This window comes from Diuraphis noxia, unplaced genomic scaffold (genome assembly GCF_037042655.1).
Source record: "Diuraphis noxia isolate RWA-SAM2 unplaced genomic scaffold, SU_Dnox_SAM2 contig0004, whole genome shotgun sequence".
NCBI classification, from domain to species: domain Eukaryota; kingdom Metazoa; phylum Arthropoda; class Insecta; order Hemiptera; family Aphididae; genus Diuraphis; species Diuraphis noxia.
Window position 1 is genome coordinate 3,013,852 of NW_028301714.1, and position 26,076 is coordinate 3,039,927.

At 26.3% G+C, this 26,076-nt stretch overlaps 1 protein-coding gene and 2 long non-coding RNA genes across 8 annotated transcripts; 1 reads left to right on the forward strand and 2 right to left on the reverse strand.

Moving 5' to 3' along the window:
* The first annotated feature begins 5,535 nt into the window (after positions 1 to 5,535).
* Positions 5,536 to 25,575, forward strand: LOC107167986 (uncharacterized). 6 transcript variants are annotated; one of them, XM_089226696.1, is made up of 7 exons: positions 5,536 to 5,759; positions 6,765 to 6,910; positions 7,440 to 7,692; positions 13,003 to 15,397; positions 23,698 to 23,804; positions 24,173 to 24,214; positions 24,692 to 25,575. In XM_089226696.1, exons 3-4 carry the CDS (start codon positions 7,450 to 7,452, stop codon positions 13,387 to 13,389), a joined length of 630 nt encoding a protein of 209 aa, XP_089082822.1. In that variant the 5' UTR covers positions 5,536 to 5,759; positions 6,765 to 6,910; positions 7,440 to 7,449; the 3' UTR covers positions 13,390 to 15,397; positions 23,698 to 23,804; positions 24,173 to 24,214; positions 24,692 to 25,575. The 6 variants fall into 6 exon arrangements, with proteins under 6 accessions (XP_089082822.1, XP_089082823.1, XP_089082825.1 ...); XM_089226697.1 differs by having other exon boundaries at positions 6,765 to 6,901; XM_089226699.1 differs by lacking the exon at positions 6,765 to 6,910 and having other exon boundaries at positions 5,543 to 5,759; positions 24,173 to 24,299; positions 24,692 to 24,772; positions 24,863 to 25,575.
* On the reverse strand, positions 6,927 to 9,362 carry LOC149055490 (uncharacterized). The gene is made up of 2 exons (XR_016191560.1): positions 9,331 to 9,362; positions 6,927 to 7,719 (listed from the first exon to the last, which is right to left on the reverse strand). It is a non-coding gene; the product is annotated as an uncharacterized LOC149055490 (long non-coding RNA).
* LOC149055491 (uncharacterized) lies at positions 18,290 to 19,841 on the reverse strand. The gene is made up of 3 exons (XR_016191557.1): positions 19,757 to 19,841; positions 19,391 to 19,484; positions 18,290 to 18,625 (listed from the first exon to the last, which is right to left on the reverse strand). It is a non-coding gene; the product is annotated as an uncharacterized LOC149055491 (long non-coding RNA).
* Positions 25,576 to 26,076: the final 501 nt, after the last annotated feature.

Here is a 26,076-nt window from a genome sequence, read left to right on the forward strand (position 1 = left end):
AAATTTTTACGAAATAGCGTAACAATAACGATTTATCCTCAAACGACTTTTAATATTTGTTATTATTCAAAAAGTATAAGTCGTAAGATTGGCATTTTCTTTACATGATTTAATTTTCAAAATATTTTGACTTTTTTTGAGATATTTATAGACAACTGAAATTTTCAATTTTACTGAAAATTTTTTTTTGAAGTGTCGATAAAACTTTTTGGCCCTATAAAAATACTTGAAATTTTAATACAAAGTTTCTCATAAGTTATATTTATAGTGATTAAAAAATTAAAGGAATACATAGGCGCAATTTTCTTTTATTAGCATTTGAAGTTCAAATATTGACTAAAACCATGAATATTTTTTTTTGTGTCTGTCATCATGTTTTGGGGAAGTAAAAGGGCTTTGATTCTTGACTTCAGTACCTTATTCGATCAGAAAGTGAATCTAGTTGGTACTTTGGCAGTCAAAGTAGAAATATTAAAAAGAGTAATTAAAAATAGAAATATTTTTCTAAATAATCGGGATAAACAAACTAAAAATTAAGGGGAAAACGGGAAATTTTACGCACAATCAGTTTTCGACAAAATCGATTTTTATTTTTGATGTAACTTTAAAACAAATCACCATTGATACATGAAATTTTCACCAAATGTTTATATAAGTATATTCTATCCACCATGAAATTTTCAAACATTTTTGACTTAAGTTGAACTATTCATAGGTATATGCAATTTTCGATCATTATTAGTTTTTTTTTAAATTTATATCGATTAAAATTTATAAAAAATTTTCTTTTTAAATCTAAGATTTGAAAATTTAATACAAGATTCCTTACAAATTTGTCAATCTTTATCACAAAAAAATGTCAACCGGAAATTCAAATTAAATTTTTATTAGCATTTGAATTTCAAATATTGACAGAAATTCGTCAAAACCATGAATATTTGCAAATTTTTTTGTAGTTCAAAATTAATAATATTGTTTGTATTTGTATCTAAGGTTATAAATTTTAACACTAAGTTTTCCATAAGTTTTGCTTCAAATAGCTATAGAGAAAATTTGAAGCGTCATTATAGGAAAAATGTTTTGAGCGTTTGAGTTTTAAATTTTTATGAAATCGCGTAATGATAACAATTTATTCTCACACCATCTATGATAATAATATAAGGTATTATGAATTATGATAACTACATGCAAAGTTTTTGGAATAATTGATTAACTATGCCTTATGCAAAATGCGTCCTAATTGATTTTAAATATTTGTTATTATTCAAAAAGTATAAGTCGTAGATACTTGAAAATTTTAACAGTTATTTAGGCTGGCGTTTTCTTTACATTATTTAATTTTCAAAATATTTTGACTTTTTTCGAGATATTTATAGACAACTGAAATATTCAATTTTACTGAAAATTTTTTTTTGAAGTGTCGATAAAATTTTTTGGCCCAATAAAAATACTTGAAATTTTAATACAAAGTTTCTCATAAGTTATACTTGTAGTGATTCAAAAATTATAAAAATACATACGCACAATTTTTATTAGCATTTGAATTTCAAATATTGACTTATTACGTAAAAATTACTGCAATTTTCAAATTATCTTAGATAGAAATTCATAAAAATTTACTTTTTAGATCAAAAATTTGAAAATTAAATACAAGGCTCCTAACAGTCCTAACATATATTGTAACAATAGCAGTTGAAAATATTAAAAATATTTTATATAATAAAAGCATTTACAGTTCAAATTTTGACTAAATACATAAAAATTACAGCAATGTTCAAATTATGTTAGATAGAAATTCATAAAAGTTTTTCTTTTTAATTCTAAGATTTGAGAATTTAATTCAAAGCTCCTAAAATATTTTTACAATAGCAGTTGAAAAATAAAAGAAATGCGTAGTCACATTTTTTTTTTTTTTACAAGCATTTAAATTTAAATTTTGATAACATACGTAAAAATCACGAAAATTCGCAAATTATTTTAAGCTAGAAATTCATAAAAAATTTTCTTTTTAAATCTAAGATTTGAAAATTGTGAATAATCTATAATATACCCTAGACAGATAAAACATCTCCGTTCAGAATCGTTTTTCGTATACAATGATACCTATCAATTATCATTGCATTCAAATTTAACCTACCCTAGTCAGAGGTCCACCTCACCCCCTAATGTACAGCCGAGCGATACCCACTTACCCGCTTTTTTTTTTAAGTATTTTAAATTTAAATGTTGACAAAATTTACCAAAATGACAACAATTTGCAAATTATTTTATAATTAAAACTTTATAAATTTTTTAATTTTTATAACTAAGAATTAAAAATCAAAGAAAAAATGTTTCTCATAATCATATCTAATAATGTAACCAAATTACATATATAATGTTTTTTAATAAACATTTTAAGTTCAAATTTGTATGATTTTGTATGTTTAAACGGAAAATAATGATTTTAGTTACCTATACCTACTATTATACTGGTAATTTTAAAATAAAAATATAACATAGGCTGATATTGAGTTAGGTTATTATACTATCTTCGCTCAGAATCATTAATCGTGTATAATGATGTTATGCCATTGAATTCAAATTTAACATACCCATTACATTAACCTACATGACTACATAATGACGCCTAATAATGTAGATACAGCAGAATATTACCCACTTGCCTAGCTTTTTAATATATAATTTGGACTTTATGAGTAGGTTTTACTGGTTTTAGGTATAGATATATAAAAGGTTTCCTATTAAGTGCAGTAGTATCTAACCTACAGATGGAAAAAGGTCCATATGTATAGGTAGGTACCTACAACCTTATCAAATGAAAAATACTTGAGATATCTACTAACGGGTCGCTGTAAATTGTGGCCCATTTTTAGTTTATCATGTAAATTACGGCCCGGGCATATTTTGCATATACGTAAATCGCTGCCTGGTTATATTTTATATATACGTAAATTGCGGCCTGAGTATAATTTTTATTACCTTCCAGGGGCGTCATTTAGGGGGTGGCAGGGTGAGCGGTTGCACCCCTTACTTTTAGAATGTTACAATTGGCCTGCGCCTTGCTGAAGCCTAAAATAATGCACGAGCCACGAATGCACAATTATTTATATGATTAAAATTAAATTGTAATAACCGGTCTATAATGTATGGAACTAATTGAATGCAGGATAATATACATACACGTATGTACCTATATCTATTTTTATATGGCCTGGTGAAATTTCAAAATGGCCTGCTTGAAACTTCGCACACCCGAAAAAAAACCTGAAATGACACCCCTGTTACCTACCCAAATATTTTTTATTTATAAGTAATAATTATACACCTAAGGCTTTTTTTGAAAAATCAATATTTTCCTTCTCATTTTTCAGACTTAGGACTGCCAATATAATTGTATCAATATTGGTATGGTTAAAAATATTGGTTTTACTGGTTTTTTTTGTTTTTAATAAGAAAATATATTATTAGCAATTAGTAATAATGTGCCTGTAAAAATGTGTATGGTTAAAAAATGTATTATTAAATAAGGTCTTCGATCTAATACACACTGACTGCTTGTAATATATTATATTAGTGAATATATTATTATTATCTACATGGACGTAAATAGGGGGGGGACTTAGGAGGGCTTAGCCCTCGCTGAGCCATCTTAAGCTCTCCCTAAAATATTTTAATATTTAGACATTTGAGTTATCTTTATTATAATGAATTATATAATTTAAAATCTATATTTATAATATAATCATCAAAGCTTTACCAGGTCGTCAAAACTCCAAATTTTTCTCTGTTCATAATCCATAATACCTAACAACCTAACCTCTAGAATTCGATTTTCCTTACGCGATTATATCTTTTTCACATCCATAAAGATTATGTAGAATCTATTTGACGTACTCGGAATGAAACTAATTACGACCGCGATTAAAATATATTATTGTACTTTACCTACTCAATCAAGACTTTAATAGTACCATTTTACCAATAAACCTCTGCAACGAGTAAACAGTTGTTGACATTGAATAAAACGTAGTCACTCGGAATGGGCTCCGTAAAGTATAAGTCTTTGACTCTTTGTCAATCGCTGACAAAAAAAAGTGATCACGGCAGTAGAAGCAGGTGAAAAATAACGTTCGATATTTTTCAGCTCTCTTTAATTCGAATTGATTTCTTTTCCCCTGATTATTTTGTAACACTCAGTAAATCAAAAACTTCTATAAATCGAATTTTTAGCTCAGTCTTCTGAATAATTTCAAGTTATCGAGCGACTACTGTAATCAACTATTGCATTTGCAATAGGGGTTTTACTGAATTATAGATTGTATATAGGCGCCAGTAATAGAATCATTCGCAGTAGGTACAGTGTATAGTGTACACTTACACGTTACATACTTTATAAAGTAACCACAATCCTAATACTTACTTATAAGTTATAATATAGAATGATATATGTAAATATTCTGTTCGATCGGACTGTTATCAAAACTTGTTTAACAAGGCCTATGTACATTTTTTCAAAGATAATTTTTTTTTAATCCAAATATATATATGTAGGTATACAATGTTTGATTTTGTAGTTTACACGTCCCCACGCAGTGTCAATCAATACACAAGTTAATCCAGTAGCCATTTCAATGTTGAAACCGATATATTTTTTAATTTCATAAAAAAAATAGGTACCAGCTACTTCTACGTCATAATTTTCGCACAGAGTGAGTGCCACGCGTGTCTCACATCTCGGCCGTTTTATTGTTGACTGACAAGACGTATGATCTACAATGTAACGTTTCCCAAACTGTGGTCCGCGGACCTCTAGCGGCTCTAGCCCTTCTTTTTTTTCTTGTTCAGAAATCAGGAACGGGTGGGAACTGTTCATCACAATACTGCCACCCGTTCCTGTATCGTTTATACTCCAACATAGCAATTTAATTTATTCAAAAGCGGAGGTGGACCCCTAACCCTAGGGGCCTGCGTGTGTACCAAAATGTGTACCTAACATAACCTCAGGGTGCTTGAATTATTATTATTTAATATTGTTAGGTTAAGTTATTTATATTACTGGTTCCAAAATTATTTTGTCTTTACTTTAATAGTGATCCGGTGGAGGAAAAGTTTGTGAAACGCTGATCTAAATCATAATATAATAATATAAGCGTCATCCGAAAAAGGTGAACACCCTATATACAGCACTTGCGTAATTTGTTTTATAGCAGTATAATAATAGATATACAGTTAATATTATAATGATGATGACGATGACCATGAATTAGTGGAATGATAATTCACCTTGGTTATCGTTTGTTATTATCTTGAGTACCTTCTATTTGTTGTCGCCATTTTACAATAGTAACTCTCAAGTAGATACATGGTTTTTATCATCTAGTAAACAACCCAAGTTGAGTGTTGTATGTTGTGTTACTGTGTGTGTATATTTAAATAACATCATTATAAAAATAATAGTCCGTGACTACTGACTTATTAGTTTATTACTTGACTATAGGTACACGATTTGTAAACGAGACTTAATGATATAGATGATTAGCGCGGACGAATTAAATTCAAATCCTCGTTAGTCATTATTATAATATCTATTTGTACATTGTTTTATACATACTGTTGAAAGGTATATTAAACGAACTACATACATACATGCTTGTAGGTTTCAATCCACTCTCCTTCAATCTTCTATATTGTTCCTTTTGCGACCAACCGATACGCGTTACCTATTACTTATTAGTTTAATAGGTACGGTTACAATGGTAAGTATACTCACATAATTTATGATTATTATTTTCCCCTTAAATTTATTGCTATCGACTCCCAAGAGCATTTGTTTCTTGCTTGAATATCCTGTCTGCATCTAAGTACGAACTGTTAACCATGTATGTGTCTATATGTATAATGTTATTGTATATATACCACAGTTTATAATATTAAAATATTTAATAATATAAAACTACCTATCTACTTTTTGGTGACCCGTGTACAATAGTCAATATATTATTAGGTATTAGGTATATCCATATGTGTTAAATAAGAAGTAGTCTTGTTCGATGGACTATTGTGACTAATAAGTATAACTATATAGATATTTACGCGCTTGATAATAGTTTTGATCGATTTAAATGAATTATACTCGATAATGGAATCTGTAAAAGTTATTTTTTTTTTAATGAATAATTATTTATACTGCCATACACACGATAAACATATATTAAATGATTATATTATTAATTGTCATTACGACCATTCAAATATTAATATAATAATAATATTATCAAATGTTTCATAATTTATTATACTGTCGAATGTATTTAGGTCCATATATATATGATAATATTATAGTAATAATAATGATGCAATTACCGTTGTTGCTGGTATGAGAAACATTTATTGTATAGAAAATTAAATGGTAGTTCCACTCTCTATAATATAATATATCGTATTATCTGTTTATCTACAGTGCAAATATTTACTGACGTTTACGGTTCTCTGTTTTCATAGATTCTGAGTGAAGCGAAGAATGCTAGTTATAGTGGTGTATTTTGTTTTTATTCCTAGATAGGAGGTTTCTATATTGAATCTTTTTGTGAACACTTATTTTTGGATTGAAGAAGTACTCGTTGTTTCATGTATAACATAATAAAATAAAATAATTATTTTCTAAATGGTACATTATTGGAATATTGTAACTTTTCGATTGTACTAAGAAGTTAGAAAAAAAGACAGATGACAGTTAACCGTTTTTTTTTTTTTTTTTGTAGAAATGTCACCTGTCAGTGTTATAGAATGCCGCCAATTGTTTAAACTGCAAAACTGTAGAAATCATTTTTCGGTTTCCATAATTTATCATCTTATATTTTAATTTTTTGTAGAACTTCACATCAACAAAGCGAGCGAAGTAAAATAAGTACATCAGCCTCTGATTTGTATTCAAAATAATATATATGTATATATGAATACTATATTTAGCGTATATTTATTCGAAAAAATTATATAAAAAAATGTATTATAATTAATATATAAGACAATACGAGTCATTGTATATGGGCGCGCCGACATTCGATAACGTTCTATATAGTAATAATAATAATAATAAAAAGAAAGTAAACGCATTATAACTATAATTAAAATGAAGTTGTAAAAAAATTATTTATATTTGGTCGATTACACTCAACAATTTTTCGTACAACTAGCACAGTATTTTATTTCATTAAAAATTAAAATATTGTATACATTTAATATTGTTATATTAATTTAATACTTATAGATATAGGTGGTAGGTATACTAAATATTATATCAACATATTATGCGTGTCCGTCACATTATTTTTTATTGAAACAAATTTTATCGACCCATTTTATCCACCGTACCTGCAGTATAAAATATAATTGTACGTATATATAATATATTATACATGTATTTTTTTCCTTTATAGAGCCGCTGCCATGGTTGACGCAGTTTATCGCGGTAACATCGACGAGTTGTTGTCTGTGATTAACCACCTGAAGAAATACATAATCGCATTCATAATCGTGCTGCTGGTACTGTTATCGGTGTTTCATTTCTCCAAGTTTTCAGTACATGTCGTGCCGTTGATCATCGTCACGTTAGTGCTGTTGCCGGCCGTCTACTACGCGACTGTTCTCGTTCTGAAATTCAGCACCAGCATAATTGCTTCGAATCAAGCCGTGAGTATGATTAAACTTGGGCAATGCCTGTTATAAAATCGTATTGTATGTTAGCTATAGTTGACACCGTATAAAGTAAACCAGCTAAACTGTACATAATATTATGCTAAATATTTCAAAGGTATTCATCAAAATTCATATTGTATACCTATAGTATATCACATACGGCGTCTATACCATATTAATTCTTGTTTATCGTGGACTACCTTCACACTAGCTAGCTAGTACACAGCTCACGGTATACAATAATATTATTATACACTATATTCGTATATATATGAATTCAATTCATTCCAGTGGGCAGTGGCTACTCGTTGGATGATGATACATATTGATATTTTTTTGGGAATGTAAGAACCCACCAAATTTTAAGTTAACCCCACTTTCTCTACTCTTTAAAATTAATTCAGTCCGAATTCTTTAAATTGATTTGAACAGGTAAAAAATTGCATGTCAAAAAAAAAAAAAAAATGTATAAATTAATAGTTGTAAAATAAAAAAATAAAAATAAGGGGACATATTTGAAATGCTTAAAACGTTATGTATATACGAGTTGTTGATTATTAGATAATACACCTATTATAATTATCGTCTCATTCCATTAAAAAATCAACATCACTTTCAATACTCTACGATTCTATCGTCTAATAAATCGACTACAATTTTGAATTAGAAATACATGTCTATCGATAGGGTGCGGCAGTATCTTCGATATAATTGTATATTGTATCTTGATACAATTATATATTTATGTGAAGTATCGCAATACAATTTTAGTCAATGTATCAAGTATTTCTTAAAAGAAGTTCATCAAAATTATAGATAGGTGCTCGATAGGTACTCGATGCATTAATGTGATGCAATAATTCTGCTTTTCGCTAAAAAATAAATAATAATAATAATAAATAATAAGTAATACATTTTTTACTAGTCGTAGGTGATTTTCTGTAGACTATTAAAAATAATTTTCAACCCATTACTAAAAAACCATAACATAAAGGCTCTTAAATATATCATTTACTTATTAATTGTGATCTGATAATTTAATATAGAATCTTTTATCAAAATTAATAATAGTTGACAAGCTGTTACAGCTTCAAATGTGGTATTAATGTATTATAATTTATAACAATAATATATATTTTTAATACACGCACATTGAATGGAAATTTGTTTTATTTTTGTTTATTAGTAATGTAATACACCTACTAACTAGTCAATCAATTTTAAAAAACTGTGACTAATTTTATTCAAATACATCGACTTTCTAGTATCGCGATATTCTAAAGCCAAGTATCGATAGTACCTATACCTACCTAGTATCCCTGATCTGCTTTTTGAGTATCTTACCCAACCTTGTCTATAATATTAATCTTTATTATTATCTGTATGTTATTTTACATTATCAGACATCGAAATCATTTCAATTATTAACAGATCACTTCGTCAGACATTATAAATTTATAATATCTACGTTTTTGATTATAATTAATAACAAGTCGATATATTTAAGAGCCTATAGATTATAGGTACTTATATTTAATACTCACCTACATAATCCTAAATTCCTAATCACGAAATAAGATTTATATATGTTTGGTATCAAACTTATGTTGATGACCTTGCAGTATTACTTACACAATTTTTTTAGTATTTTTCAAAACGGATTTTCGTCCAATTGAACTAAAATATAATATCAACCATCTAAATATAGTTGAGATGATAATAGCTTGAAAATATATTATATTATATTATCTGTAATTTTTTTATAATAAAAGTATTAGACTGCAGTAGCATACTCGTAAATTCTATATATGCATAATAAATTTTAGCCTATAGGTAATATGTAATATAATATGGTAATTGGTCATAGTTATGAGTTATTTTATAAATTATAAAAAGTGAAAATGATGTAAGTATTCTGATAAAATAACTGTACATAAAGTTTTGTGATAAGATGGAAATTCTATCGATGATTACTTATATCGATTTTGTCAGTTAAGAGGAAATTATGTCTAGTAGCACATAGTTAATAGTTTAATACGATTGATAGGTATACTTTGAAGAACGAGCAGAACTAGTCTGAAATCAGGTTAGATTGCGTTATATTATACAACTTGTATACGTCTTGCAATATAATATATTATTATATCTAATTTGTGTTATTATTTAATTATGTATATAAATACATTTAATTAAACTTATTTTATAATTAAGTTTTTTAACTGTCCACAGCTATAGTTGAAATGGCGTGAAATGATATATTTTAAATTTGAGTGAAATAGTGAGCTTGTAAATACGTACATAATACATATAATATAGTATATAATTTGAATTTTCAACTTTCGAGTGTAAATAATATTATATAATTCTTGATATTTCATTGCTGTATGTTTTTAGGTTAGGCTTATAAGTTAAATTAAAATATATTATTACCTATTGTGATTGGATAATAATAAATTTTATTATTTTCATAAAAATGGTTCATACGTTGGTAATACTGTTCGCATAAAGAGTTTTGAAAATGTATTGTAAGAATCGTTGTTTTCTTGAAAATTCATATAGTTTGTAATTTTTGTTTTTTTATCATTATCTACAGCTGCAAGTGCTGCAACCTTGTGTAGGTTTACACAAGTTGTGTTTGCAAAAGCATATTTGACTAACACAGTTGTTATTTTCATTTAATATTTTGTTCGATCGTATTTTCTTTTATCGACTTTTAAAAATCAAAATTATTGTACCTCTGTAGTGATACATTTTACGATCATATTATTGGCATTAAATTTGAATTTGTGTGGACATTTGAGTATTGGGAAATATACATATTATAGATAAATTATACATCAATTCATATATAGCTCATTTATGAACCAAAATATATTATTATAATAATAATATATTCTTATATATATATATATATATTATTTAGGATGCAACAGCTATTTTATCGTATTGGGCCACTAAAAATGTATGAAATATAAATCATGAGTTTAGAATTATAATATATGTATAGTTATTATAAGTATGTGAATTAACAGTAAAATAAAATAAAATATCATATTCCTTACACTGCACGATGTCCAAAAACGAATTATTTTTGAATTTAAGTATTTAAAATGTTTTTTACGACTGAATCAAGTTTACTTATCCAAAATAATAAGATTTCAAACATAGTAAAATATATTAGATGACTTAAAATTCAAATACATGTTTTTACAACCAAATTTTTCTAAAAACAAGATTTACAAATTGAGTATTTTTTTATTGAATATTTCAAAATAAATTTATGTCAGATTTAAAATTTACAGTATTAAAAAATTTAAAATGATATTATTTAAATTTAAATTTCTTTAATAAACACTTCTAGCTTTTGTATTCAATTTTAGTGACATATTATACGAGTGAGGTATATTACATTAAGTCCGATTAATATAGTCATATATTTATAAATATTCATTATTCACGTATAACATTATTCAGGTGATAACACGCCACATTGCAATAGCACACTCATAAATAGGTGCGTGCAGGAATTTTTCATAGGTATGCAAAATATAACAAGCCTATGATGTATACTAAAAAAAATGGATTAAAAAAGTCTAATATACAATTATTGTATATTATATAAAATGTTTTGATGAAATATCAAAAAAAAAAAAATCAAACATTCCTTGCTCATTAAATGTAGGCAGACCACTATTTTGCGTGTTGTTTAGTGTGGATAGGGACGTTTTTTTATATTAAATTTGATAATCGATTCTCATTAAAAATCCCAAAAGGAATGTTTATTTAATTTATAGTAAGTTACTTCTCTGTATAAATGTTAAATCTCAAGTATATTTTATGCATATATTTAGGTACTATTATATAATATATTGTTGAATACTGTAAACATAATATTATACATATATATTTATGCTAAAAACGTATATCATGGAGCTCTTTTAATATAATGATAGGTAAGGTTAGGTTAGGCTAGGTTAGCTAACCTAAATAAGAACATTTTAACGAAATTATCTAAAGTATTGTTTCTTAATTCTAATTCTAAAACGTTGAATTTTACTATAAAGTATATATATAATAGCGCTCGTTAAAATTTGTTAGTATTTGATCACCGCTTGTTTAGGTAGGTATGTGAAAATAATCTTTATAACATTTTAATTAAATAGCCTTTAAATTAGTTTTTTAATTATATGTTTTCCGAATAATTATTTATAGCTTATAATTATAACTATCTGCACAATTATTCATAAATGTACTTTTAAACCTTAATACCAATATTACCAAGTGCCCGTCCTCTTTCTTTGTTGATTTTTTCACTAATATTATAATTAATTTAAAATTTTATATAATTGACAAAATAAAATAAAATTTTAATTTTTTTAAAGCCCCTCCTTCTACTGTTAAAATTTTTCACCGAAATCATATTATTCTAAAACGGATCAAATGGGGGAAAAGTAAAAACATCGGTGACAGAGAGAACAATTTAGTATATCGCATTAAATGATTAAAATGAAGCCCAAGACTTTCATGGTTCTACTATAGTACATCATCAGTTATGTTAACATGGTGTTTAAATGATAGATTGAGGTGGTTTGGGTAAAGTAAAAGTTAAGACTCTCGGTGCAAAGCATACATACTTGAATGAAGAGTCATATTAAGGGTATAAGAGTAAAAGAGGGTTGAGTGGCTTCTGAATAAATACATTTATTAGGTATATAACGTAGATCTCAGTTACAGAAATAATCAAGGTATTTCTGCAGAAGAGGACAGTCATTAGGGGAGCTGATTTTTCTGTAGAAGTTAAGATGATGTAGAATGTAGATACTTAAAGGTTTAATTACATATCTATATAATTATATAGATAATATACTAATTACTATTATAGATATTTATAGTCGTGGTAATTTACAAAATATATTGTGATAAACTAATAACCTTACATACTTAATATAGTGTGACAAATTAAAAAAATACACTTTTTATTATTTCTTTTAAGTTCCTAGACTTAAACATAATTTTATGATCAAGAAACTAGAAGATTTTACTTGTATAAGCCTACCAAACGTATGGGGTGTTTGTAAGTTCTTCAAAAATTGTTGAATTTAAATAAATTAGTAGTACTTGCATTTTTTTTAAGTGGGAATTTCAAATTTGGATTGCATTAAAACTTTATCTAAGACGTAAAAACTCTAAATATATCTCTGAGGTTTTAGATACCTTTCCTAGTAACCTATTCAAAGAGCGATTACTCTGTATTTTAATATTATAGTTGCTTATTCTCATATTAAATGTATTATTATTTTTCAGGGAGAAGTCTCGACAATGAACTCTGACAACAACCAAGTCCTAAAAACTCCTGATCTCCAGTACCCAAACAGTCCGACACCGCCGCCATCGTACGAGGAAGCAACGCGAAACGAACTTTACTATCAACCACAACCGTGGTTGCCTTCGACTAGCACCGGGTATAATACTAGCAGTGGTCAGTCCACTATACCCACTGTGTTCAGCGTTGAGTACCAGTACAATGATGACATGTCAAATGTGCATCGCGGAAGACCAACTGCGACCACAACCACAACCACACAAAATCAGACCCAAGACGATTGCTCATCATCGCACAAGACTGCAATCCAAAACATTCCCAGTGTTACCATAACGTTGGACAATGATCAACATCCAACTGAAATTTAATGAAATAATAATAGCTGTGTCCAATACCGAGTTTCTGGATTTGAGTTTGACAGAAATCCGAAATTTTAATTATAAGGAAAATTGATTTAACTCTGATAATCCCAACAATTATGGCAATCTGGATTGTCAGGGTAATACAGAAGATTTAGATTGGAGTTCTTTAATTTTTAATTATTAAATTATTTAACTGAATTATTATAGTTATTTATAGAATATCATTGTTATTATGATTTCTTAGGTACCACATTTAACATTTATCAAATAATTATTTGTAAAATCGTTAAAAATAACATTTATTATGGTTCTGCTAGAGTATTTCCTAAATAATATAAATTCAATTGAGTAATTAAAATGAATGAAAATATAAATACAATAAGTATCCAATAGGTATCCAAAATCCAAAATATTAGATAATTATTAATTTAAATTAATTCATAGAATTAGATGATATGTAACTGTCATTATCATCTATTATAATTATATACCTATTGTTATTTAATTTAATTTAATTATTATTATTATTATTGTTAAAGCTATACTGTGGTTTATATTATGTAATAATTTGTATTGTAAATACTTATCGTTGTTTAAAACGGAAGTTTGAAATTTGTTTCCAATTTTCTAATAATTTAGGTGATGATTAATTTTGTTGTTGAAATAGGTACAAAAATAAATAAAATTTAATCAAGATATCTAAAATTAATGAATTCTGTAATTTAGATTTTTGTTCAAACTTTAAATGATAAATCAATTGCGATTGTCATGGTTTGTCTATTATACTTAAGCAATAATAAATTAATATATTTTTAAACTTGAGTAACAATAATTTATGAATATGTATTTTAAATACTTATCTTTATAATTTAACCATAGTTCAGTACCTACTTATTTTTATATATTTCTTAATAAATTACGTTATTAGTACGTATATTTTAATAAGTTGCATCTTATTTACCTAGCATTATCGAACTTCAACGACTTTCATAATGAAAATAATTTGGTTAATAGAAAAAAATGATTTGAAAATAATTTATGTGATTATAAATTATGTGGCATTATGGGTTGGTAAATATCATTTTTTATAAGTATGTGAAATTCACTGGAATCATAAACATTTTCGATTTTCAATAGCGTACTAAGAGGAGGGGGGAGGTCAGCAGTTATATTTATACATTATTAGTTGTTATCACATAAATACTCTTATTTGTGTCTTTGGTATTAAAAGCAAAATTCATTCCCCTCATTTATAAATACCTATAAAAAATGTATTTAATTGTCAATTCCGACTGTTTTTTACCAGTCAGAAATTAGTTCATACAATTATATTTCTAAAAAATATACGAAGTTATGCTTATACAATATTACATTTTAATGTTCTGATATATTATCTTAAATAGTATTCATTCTTCAGCAATGTGCATTACTTGACGAATAAACAATAACAATAAAAAAGACAATTATCAGAAGGTTAAGAATTGCCTGAAAAACAATCGTGGATTAAATTGGCTTACAAACGTGGAAAAGAACATGGAAAACGCCAGGATAAGTACAGATTTTAAGAATTATTTTAAAAATTGTAATTTTTTCATTAAGGAATTACAACGAAGACATTTAAATGGTTGTAGAGAATGCAGAAAATAATACTGAGTCATTAAAATTTAGAAAATGTTCAACATACCGTAATAATGATGAGTCAGTATAACGTATATTATGTGTATTTGTAGAAATTAAGAGGGACACAAGAATAAAAAACACAATCTACAGCTGGCAGAATTCCCCCAGAATAGAAGGGATATCATAAACAGAATTCGCATCGGCCACAACCGTGTTACACATAAATACCTAATGGAAAAGGGAGAAAAACCACTGTGTATTTATTGTGGAATGAACTAACAGTTTATTGCCACATAATCACTGAATACCATAATTTACGGATGAATGAAGAAATTCAAACGTACCCATCACATTGGACGCAGCTCTCGGATCGGACGCTACCACCACCGCACAGGTTCTTAAATTTTTAGAAAAAAATAATCTATATAATAAAATCTAAAAAAAAGAAGAGGGACATATAATGGGTATATTGGGTATAATGGATATACTTTACAAAATACATATATAATGCAACAATCGATTTTGAATATTTTTTTTAAATAATAAAGTATAATTCGTTTATATGTTTTTTTTTTTAATTTTAGTATTTTTCTTATGAATTCACAAACACATTTTGTAAGAAAACAACAAAATGGTTGTTATTTTTATAGTTAACGGAATGTGTTGTGCTCCGACATTTGTGCGTATTTGAACAATTCCTGCAGAACGTTAAAAAAAAAAATATAAAATAATCGCCTAATATTCATATTATTCGCTTGTATATTTTACAAATCATATAGTTATTTACTCTAAATCCGTTTATTTTTCATAACAATATAAAATCTATGCATTATTATACAAGCCATTTAACAACATATTATTATTCATATAATCTGCAATTACGTATTCCAAATCAAATGTTTCTCCTAACAAACAGCTATAATGGCCATAGTTTCTGAGGTTATGATCAATAAAAAAATTTAAAATAAATAGCTAGCTTTCTATTGTAAAGTTACAGTCGTCATATCTTCACTCAGTTGATAATATACATATTTTCTATTCATCTCCGATATAAATAATATTCGTTTTAATCCTCGTTCTCCAATTAAAGTTCCTACTACATTCATTCATTTAAAGTTGATTTCCTCATCTAAAATATTATGATTATAACTAGGTATATTTTATTTGAAAACATACGCCGTTAATGATTTTAATGATAATCTTTTTTCCAAACATTTATTTATTTTTAACGCCTAAGGTATAATCTGCACACCGTGCCCGATCTATTGATACCACAAACGGACTATTCTGTCCATTAATCAGCTCTATAGGCCTGGCTAAATAAAATGGGCAAATTTACACACTTTCAATGCGTATAATCTGGCTCGTGTAATGTACTACGGTCGTGACATCTTCTCTTTTAGATTCTGAGTGGAGCGATGAATGTATTGATTTTACCATGATGTGTGTTTTTTTTTTTTTTTTTTTGTGTCTGTCATCACGTTTTGGGGCAGTAAAAATGCTTCGATTTTTGACTTCAGTACCTCGTTCGATCAGAAAGTGAATCTAGTTGGTACTTTGGGGGGTCAAAAGTAAAAAATTCTTAATACTTTTCTAAATAATTGAGAAAAACAAACTAAAAATTAGGGAAAAACGGGAAATTTTACGCACACTCATTTTTCGACAAAATCGATTTTGGTTTTTGATGTAACTTTAAAACAAATGACCATAGATACATGAAATTTTCACCTAATGTTTATATAAGTATATTCTATCCATCATGCAATTTTCAAAAAATTTCGACTTAAGTTGAACTATTCATAGGCATTTCAAATTTTCGATCATTATTAGTTTTTTTAAAATTAATATCGATAAAAATTTATTTGTTAGGCAGAAAAGCTTGCAAATTTAATACAAGGCTCTTAACATATTGTTACAATAGCAGTTGAAAAATAAAATAAATTCATAGTCACAATTTTTTTTTATAAGCATTCAAAGTTTGAATTTTGACAAAATACGTAAAAATCACGAAAATTCACAAATTATTTTAAGCTAGAAATTCATAAAAAATTTTCTTTTTAAATCTAAGATTTAAAAATTTAATACAAGATTCCTTACAAGTTTTTCAATCTTTATCACAAATAAAAATTCCACCGGAAATTCAAATTCAATTCTTATGAGCATTTGAAATTTAAATTTTTACAACATTGGATTTTCACTTTTAGCGATTTCCTTATTTTGGTGTAACTCTAAAATAAATTACTGCAGATACTTGAAATTTTCACTGAATGTTTATATAGGCGTTTTATATATTTGATAAAATTTTCAAAATATTTAGATTTGTTTTGAGCTGTTTACTGACATTTTAATTTTTCAACTTTTTTAGTTTTTTTTTCTATAAATATCGATAAAAATTTATTTGTTCGGTAGAAAAGCTTGAAAATTTAATACAAGGCTTCTAACACATTGTAACAATAGAAGTTAAAAAATATTAAAAATTCGTAGGCACGATTTTTTTTTATAAGCATTAAAGTTCAAATTTTGACTAAATACGTAAAAATTACGGCAATGTTCAAATTATCTTAGATAGAAATTCATAAAAGTTTTTATTTTGAATTCTAAGATTTGAAAATTTAATACAAGTCTCCTAACATATTTTTACAATAGAAGTTGAAAAATAAAAGAAATACATAGTCACAATTTTTTTTTTAAGCATTCAAAGTTTGAGTTTTGACAACATATTATGTAAAAATCACGAAAATACAGAAATTATTTTAAGCTAGAAATTCATAAAAAATTTTCTTTTTATATCTAAGATTTGAAAATTTAATACAAGGCTCATAATATATTTTTACAATAAAAATTGAAAAATAAAAGAAATGCGTAGTCACAATTTTTTTTTTACAAGCATTTAAAGTTTGAATTTTGACAACATATGTAAAAATCACGAAAATTCGCAAATTATTTCAATCTAGAAATTCATAAAAATTTTCCTTTTTAAATCTAAGATTTGAAAATTTTTAATAATCTATAATATATCCTAGACAGATAAACCGTCTTCGCTCAGAATCGTTTTTTGTATACAATGATATAATATCATTGGATTCAAATTTAATTCCATCCATTACAGTAACCCACTTGTAACCTACTGTACAGCAGAGCGACATACACGACTTACCCGCTTTTTTTTTTTATTTAACTTCGTATCACTACCGCCGCCCTGAATTATTATAGGTTTAGCTTAAAATTATAGGTTAGGTAGATATATAATATCAATTGTTTTATTATAATAAAAATACAACAAATATTAAGTGAAAATTGTTAATAAAGTTTATTTTGGATGAATTGATATTTTTTACAATGATTAAATTATAGAAAATTAATATTGTTGTGCTGCATAAACTTTTCTATCAAACTCATTTATTTGTTTTTTTTTTTAATCAATTGGAAATTGTCTGTATCTATAGAAGTGTACTTAAACATAAAGTAGGTACGTAAATATGTAATTAAATCCCTTATTATATGTTACATATTATTGACATATAAAATACTTTATTTAAACTGATCAATTATTATTTTGTTAATTTTTATACGGCTGCTGATTCGGTTTGATCATCACCATCATCAATATCTAGTTTAGCATCTGAAAATAACATAATTTTGAATAAGTTTAATAAAAGAATTTACTATTATAATAAATCAGAATCTAAAATACAAATTAGGTAGGGATACAATAATTGTGTTATGAAAGTCATCATTTAATATTCATAAAGCTACGAAGTATGAAGTATAAATAACTCGCTTACTATCATGATATTTGTTAACCGTATTCAACAACGTATGGGCTTCTGAAGAATTGAAATTTGGGTTTAACATAATACTAAGACTTGGGAGATGAAAGTTAGATAAAACTTATTAATTATTTTATTCGCAAATTTATGTATGACATTTTTGTAATTTAATTTATTGGTATTAATAATACAATGGCTGGACTATTACTTACCTATTGGGTATTAGTATTTGTTATTTTTTTATAAAACTTGATTCACATTACATAATTTTATTTTATAGAAACCTTTGCAATATGTGATCAACCTATTTTTATCATATTGTAAAGGTAGTTTGTAGAGTGTGTATTGTATTCCTGCATGTCCTCAAACCTACCGGACTAACTGGTATTGAAATTATTGAGTTATTTTTCCAACTGTCCCAGTGACCCTATCTAAATATGTAGACTGCTGCCTAAGCAGTGAACAGTTGTAGTATAATTTAATTTAAATTGGGGTGGTGTTGATTATATTTCGGAGGGAATATGAGAGATTCTGACCCCTGAGTTGCTTTCAAAAAAAATTAAATTATATCTCCAGATTTTTTAATCGTGAAAATGATGTATCAAATTAATACTCACTTAATATGCTCATCTCATATGACGACGACACAAACACTGCCACTACGAACAAAACGTAAACCCATATTTTCTTAAATTCAATCATTATTGATTTCTATAAAATAAATAAATACATTTTAAACTTTCCTGTATATTATTATAACAAAAAAAAAAATTTTTTTAATACTACAATATTATATATTATTATATAATATTATATATATTATATATTCACGACTTAATGCATAACTTCCTTTGTGGGAAATAACTTACTAATTGAAAAATAAAATACCATATTAAATTATTAACACATGCATATTACTTAAATTTAGTATATAACAATTTATTAAATGTTTCTAAGCATTAGAATTCTTTATTTGTCTTTACCTCAAATAGTCAAATGATTTATATATTTTAATAAATAATAGAGAATAGAGTTACACAACTAACTACTGCTTAACACTTGTTTTAGTGTATATATGAATTATTTGTACAACCTTTTCACCGATTAAACGATTTCAGTTTGTATGTTAATGCGCAAGCCTAGATTTAGGGCGGGAGTATGGCTACCGAAGTGCCAAACTTGATATTTTTCACCGTACATTTATAATATTTTACCTATTTATTATTATTTATTAAATATTATACGCAAGAGAAAATACATAACTTTAACCCTTAATTTGAAGAAAAATATTTATACTTAAATAAAATTTAGATACTGAAAATAAAACATTTAATGCTTTTAAATTTAAACGATATGATACAAAATACAAACATTAAATTTGTTCCAAAAAAAGCTATAGAACAATTTTTTAATTGAATACTTCTATGAGTTCTATGAGAATAAAAGTACATTTATATCCATACATATTTTTTTTTTTTAATTTCATATCGAGACCTCAAAAATCTTAATCCGGATTCCAGGCTCGTTTTTGCGCAATTTCCGAAAAAAATCGTCTCTACAATGTCAATAAATGCAATAATATCTTTCAAATAATTTCATTATCTGTTATTGGCATTATTGTATTACATCGTTTTAAATTTAGTATTCAGATTCAGAATGAACATCTTGAAACAGATCTCAAGTCAGTCACACCAAAAATTGTTTGATTTGAAGGCATTGAATAAGTGTAGGCCAGTTTGCATAATGAACAAACGTTGGATAAAAACCTAAGATATGAACAATAATAATTAATAATTAAACAGAAAATATGTCGGTTTTGACGACACGTATGTAACAAATTGTTACTGAAACTACATTATAACAGAAAATTAAATGTTAAATAAGTATAAACATTTAGGAACTTTTGACATATTATTTCAGTTACAATAGTAGGTAATTAACACTACTCACTAGGTTAGTTATACCATAGTCTGTAAAAATTGTTATTGTAAAAAGGTTGTTGTAATATTAGTGAGATGGGGATTGTCCCACCACTAATAATAAAATTGTCGATGTTATTGTTATCGATAAACGATGGGAGTCAGAAGAGAAGTAATGCTAACGCGGTTCCTTCTCTGGTTAGGTTACAAAAGGATACAAAAGAAAAAAAAAGGGGAAAAAGGTAGTTATACCATATATTGTATACTAATGCTCGTAAAATATATATACAAAGGCATTTCAGAAGTAAAAATATTATGGCAACCTGGCATCTTGAAAAGACTATTTAGATACAACAAAGGCGATAAGCATAATATTATGGATTCGTTTCCCTCATTTTCATAATTACAATATTAACCATGTTTCTGCAGTTACCTATATTATTCTATTTACAACATAAAAGTACAGCTTAAAGGATTGACATGAAATTATAAAGTAAAAAAGTAAGGGAAACTATTATGAACAATAATACTTAATGTACTCGGTGATTTTTTTTATCAAAAACCAGTCAGAATTTTTTTTTAATTTTCTAGGTTTTACTATTTAACACTATGTTATGATTTTGATAATTTTAACTACCTACTTTATTCGATTAAACACTTTTTACAAATTGCCATTAGCAAATCGAAAGTTGATAGTGCTTTATCGAATAAGGGATGTAGTTAAAATTATCAAAATTACACAGTGATAAATAGTAAAACCTAAAATTAAAAAAAAAATTATTTATCGATATATTGACTGGTTCATGATAAAAAAATCACCCTGTTTATGTTATCGTGAGAGTTTATGGGGAATGGTTATTGATAAGAGGTGTAGGTGCGTATACTGAGTCCATTTTCCCTACCGGGAAACTATATTATATTATGTATAATTTAGGTGCACTAACTATATACTAATGGAAATGAGTCTCATGATGGTATACATGTATACCTATATTATGCTATCAACATAGTTATCTACCCATTTCTTACACAAAGACAAAACGACTGCTAGTCAAAAACATTGTTCACTTGTCAAAACCCCTGTTTAACCGATTTGTTTTCCAAATCTAAATTTTAATTTAAGTTCTAAAATAACACGTTGTATATAAATATTAATGATGTGGCTTGGTGAGATTCAATCTGGCTTCAGCCATTGATGTACTCTAACTTTTGAGTGCCAGCACTGGCCAGTGTTACTAGTTACCACATGTGTGACCACTCGGGTTCTTAGTAACAAATACTTGCTACACATACACGTAGTGTTTGAACCAACTCCAACAAGCGTTTCGTCCGCACCAACTGTAACCCCTAATGGCCCTAATACAATATCTAATAGTCATAATAGCCTAACCTAACTAACGGATCAACTATAATATTGATAGAGGTAATTAGAAGTATCTTATAAAAATTTGAAAATACTAAATCCAAAATCATTCCAAACAGATTACAATTATTAAAATTATTAAAATTAACAATATTATTTAATTATTAGGAATAAATGTCACCCAAAAAATAATATTTTATTATTAATGAAAAACGACTATGAATTTAGTTGAAAACGGGTATGATTTGGAGCCTATGAAATTCACTCATTAAGTTATGAATATAGAATCTTTTTAATTAATTAAATTGACTACACATTAATTATATGATGTTTATCATAAATTTTAAACAGTTTTATTTTGATACAATGATTGGCTTCCTTAAAATTATGACACACAAGTACTGTAATCTATTATATATTCACCTTCAACTCAATAATATTGTAGTCTTATTTATAAGGTATAAATTTGTATTTACTCTTAAAAATAATTAACCGATAGTTAATACTATGATACACAGTATCATTTTAAAGGAATATTTTTCTTATAATTAATGGTGTCATATGATTAATAATAAAATGTAGCCTACAATGAAATATTTTTCACATTAAATACAATAAGTACTCAAAAACAGAAGTCATAAAAAAATTTATTTTATGTAATAATTTTATATTTAACCAAGGGGGGGGGGCGTCGGGCGATGGGTGGATCGAACCCCCGTAGGACCACCACTGAAGTAAACTCAATACAGTGATCGACTAGCATCATTTTAATGGAATTGTTTTCCTTGTTATCATTACCAAAATTGAATTATTATAAGAAATTATTAAATTATATACATTATAGAATAGGCAACAATAAGATAATGGAGAGGAAAAATTAAATTTAAATAAAAATCTAAACACACATAATGGTTATTTAGTTATTGCATTTTCATAAAAATTATAGAAACATTTGTTTTAAAAATGTTACGCCTTACACATGAACAAACAAAATTGTATCTATCTTTTAGTGAGTTAATATTCAAACAATTCATATTCACAAAGAAACGAAGGTTTGTTTAAATAAAAAAGTGAGTAATACAAAGTATACAAAGTATTAGATATAATATGAGGTATCATCATACCAATAGAATAGATAGTAGTATCTAACTGCGTTTGTCTGCGATATAGTATTCTCTCAATCGACATCATTCTTATTTAAATAACATTTAGAACTTTAATAATTTCAGTAAAAGTAAATACTAAATATCAAATGAATATTTTATACGATTAATTATTTTATTTTATTTTATCCGCAAGTATAAATATCGATAGTAATAAATAAGTATTTCTATGTAATAATTTAGATTTTACAAAATGCAATGTGATCGAATAGCTATACTAGGTGCTAAACTTGCATTCTGTTTAGATATATAATAATTTTTCACTATTATTACATAGAAACATTTTATGGATGTGTAATAAATAATAATATAATGGTTTATTGTTGACCACATTTTAGTATTGCATGCATTGTTATTAATAAATATATAATTCTATTTCAATTAATGATCTATATTTTGAAGTTTTAAACTATCAAGTTAATTTATCACAAAGTTTATGTATTCCATCATAAAAAATTGTATTTTTTATTTGTGTTTAGAAACCAATACCTAATCAAAATAATGATCGGGTTTAAGATTACATGGCTTTATGTTCTTTTCATATTAGAAATGATTGCGCCTTCATCGTTTTGTATGAACATATCAAGTGAGTATTGATGCATAATTTTTACGATGAAAACGTTTAAAATTTATATGCAATCTGCAATCCGAAGACTAGGATAGAAATAATATCACCTTGATATAAATTAAAACAATATACAGATATATAATATTGTTTGAGGACTATAATGTGAATCAGGCTTTGTTTTTCATAAATAACACAAAGTTTACTGCTATAATATAATACATAGTTCAGGCATTGGACAACGAATACCAACTAACAATATTTTAAAAACACCATAGTTATAAATAATAATAAAGTAATAAGCCTATAAAACTCTGTATAAAATAAATTGTACTAACTTTCATCTACATGTCTTAATATTATGTTAAACCCAAATTTCAATTTTTCAGGAGGCTATACGCCAATGGATATGATCAGCAACTATAATAATAGTAAGCGAGTTATTTATACTTCGTACCATCAGGTTTATGGATATTAAATTATAACTATCATAATATAATTATTGTAAACCTATAGGTACGTTTTTGACTCTATAAATTATATTATATAATACAGTTAAGAACTGTTGTATTCTTCCAAATACCTACCGACTATTAGCTAAAAATATTGCAGCCAGTAGTTACTGATTATAAGTTACGGATATTATATAATAAAATATTTTGACGAAATGATTTTAGATTTTAAATGATGTTAATAGTTATTACAATAGTCTTTGCTAAATAAAATTTAGAAATATACCTAATATCTTAAATAAAAAATAGAAAATTTCAATTATTACGCATTCTTATACATATTTAGTTTTATGCTCTTGCTAGATAATTCGCAAATTTAAAATAATTAAATATTATATCATTGTTGATATACAATCATGATGTTTTGTATTATATTTAGAATAACATTATTTTCAGAATATTTACCGAATGCAAAATTGGAAGATGGAACTATGTTAAATAAGTCATCATCCGTATAAATATTTATGAAATAACATGGTTAAATAAATCATTTTATATTTAGATAATACCATGTCATTGGGTATTTAATTAAATATTTACGTTGGATAAAACATATTATGTTTACAGATACTGAAAATTTCAAATTTATTATGAAAAAATCAAAGCAATAAGTTGAATAGAAAATTTAATTTAGCATAACAATATTAATATGTATTATGTATATCATATCAATAATTTATGTACCTATACCAATATCTATACAAATGTATTAACCTTAAAAAATTATGTATAATTTAATTCTTTTGAAACTGATTTGACTATATGGAAAAAAGATTATAGGTAGTTTAAAATGTGAACGATATGGTCCTAAGTAAATTACAATTATAATCACAACATTTTAAATGAAGAAGTAAGCTTAAAAGATTAAAATGTATGTAAAATAATTCGAGTGTATTATGTTATATTATATTCAATAATAAAATAAATGAACTATCAATTGAACATATCGTCATCACCTGCCCCAAATACACTGAAGCACGCAAGATACTCCAAAATCCTGCATCACTCTATCAATCCTTCAAAGATGAAAACACAGCTGCAATCAATACAATTTTTCCATAATATAAACACTAAATACCCATTGTAAATAATAACTATATAATAATGTAGTAAAATGTGTTCCAAAATTTAATGTACACATATGTATATTTTCCTTTCTTTTTCTTGTATGAATTTTGATTAAAGTAGGCTAAAAACCTGTGTTGTTGAAGCCTTAATAAGCTTTAAAAAAATATATAAATAAATAAATAAATAAATGAAATATAATAATTGTTAGAATATTTTGAAACTTAAAAGTTGTTTCTACCGTTCTAGTGTTGGTCTTTATAATTGAATACATAAATGTAGGTTCAAATTCTAGCCTTTATCCTTCAGAACATTAACCATTTTACTAAGTATCAAAACAAATTATTACTATAATGCTATTTAAAACAAAATGTATACACCCATATGATAATAAAAATGTAACTGATCTCAAAAGAGAATAATCAATCGGCCAACCATTTTCGTCAGTGCTACGTATCTCTCACCGACGACCCAGATAAACGTGATCACGTAGTTCTCGGAATTTTCAACATACAAAAGCCAAAAAATGATTATTGTCTCTTGAGACAGAGTATATAAGTGCCACAATTGAGACATTAGTCTACATGGTAAATGTTAATTAATGCTACTCAAAATGTTTTCATAGATCTCATGAGAATTTTGTATTTATGGAATACGTCAATAAATATATATTATATAGGTATAATTATAATTTATAAGACAGTATATAACACATA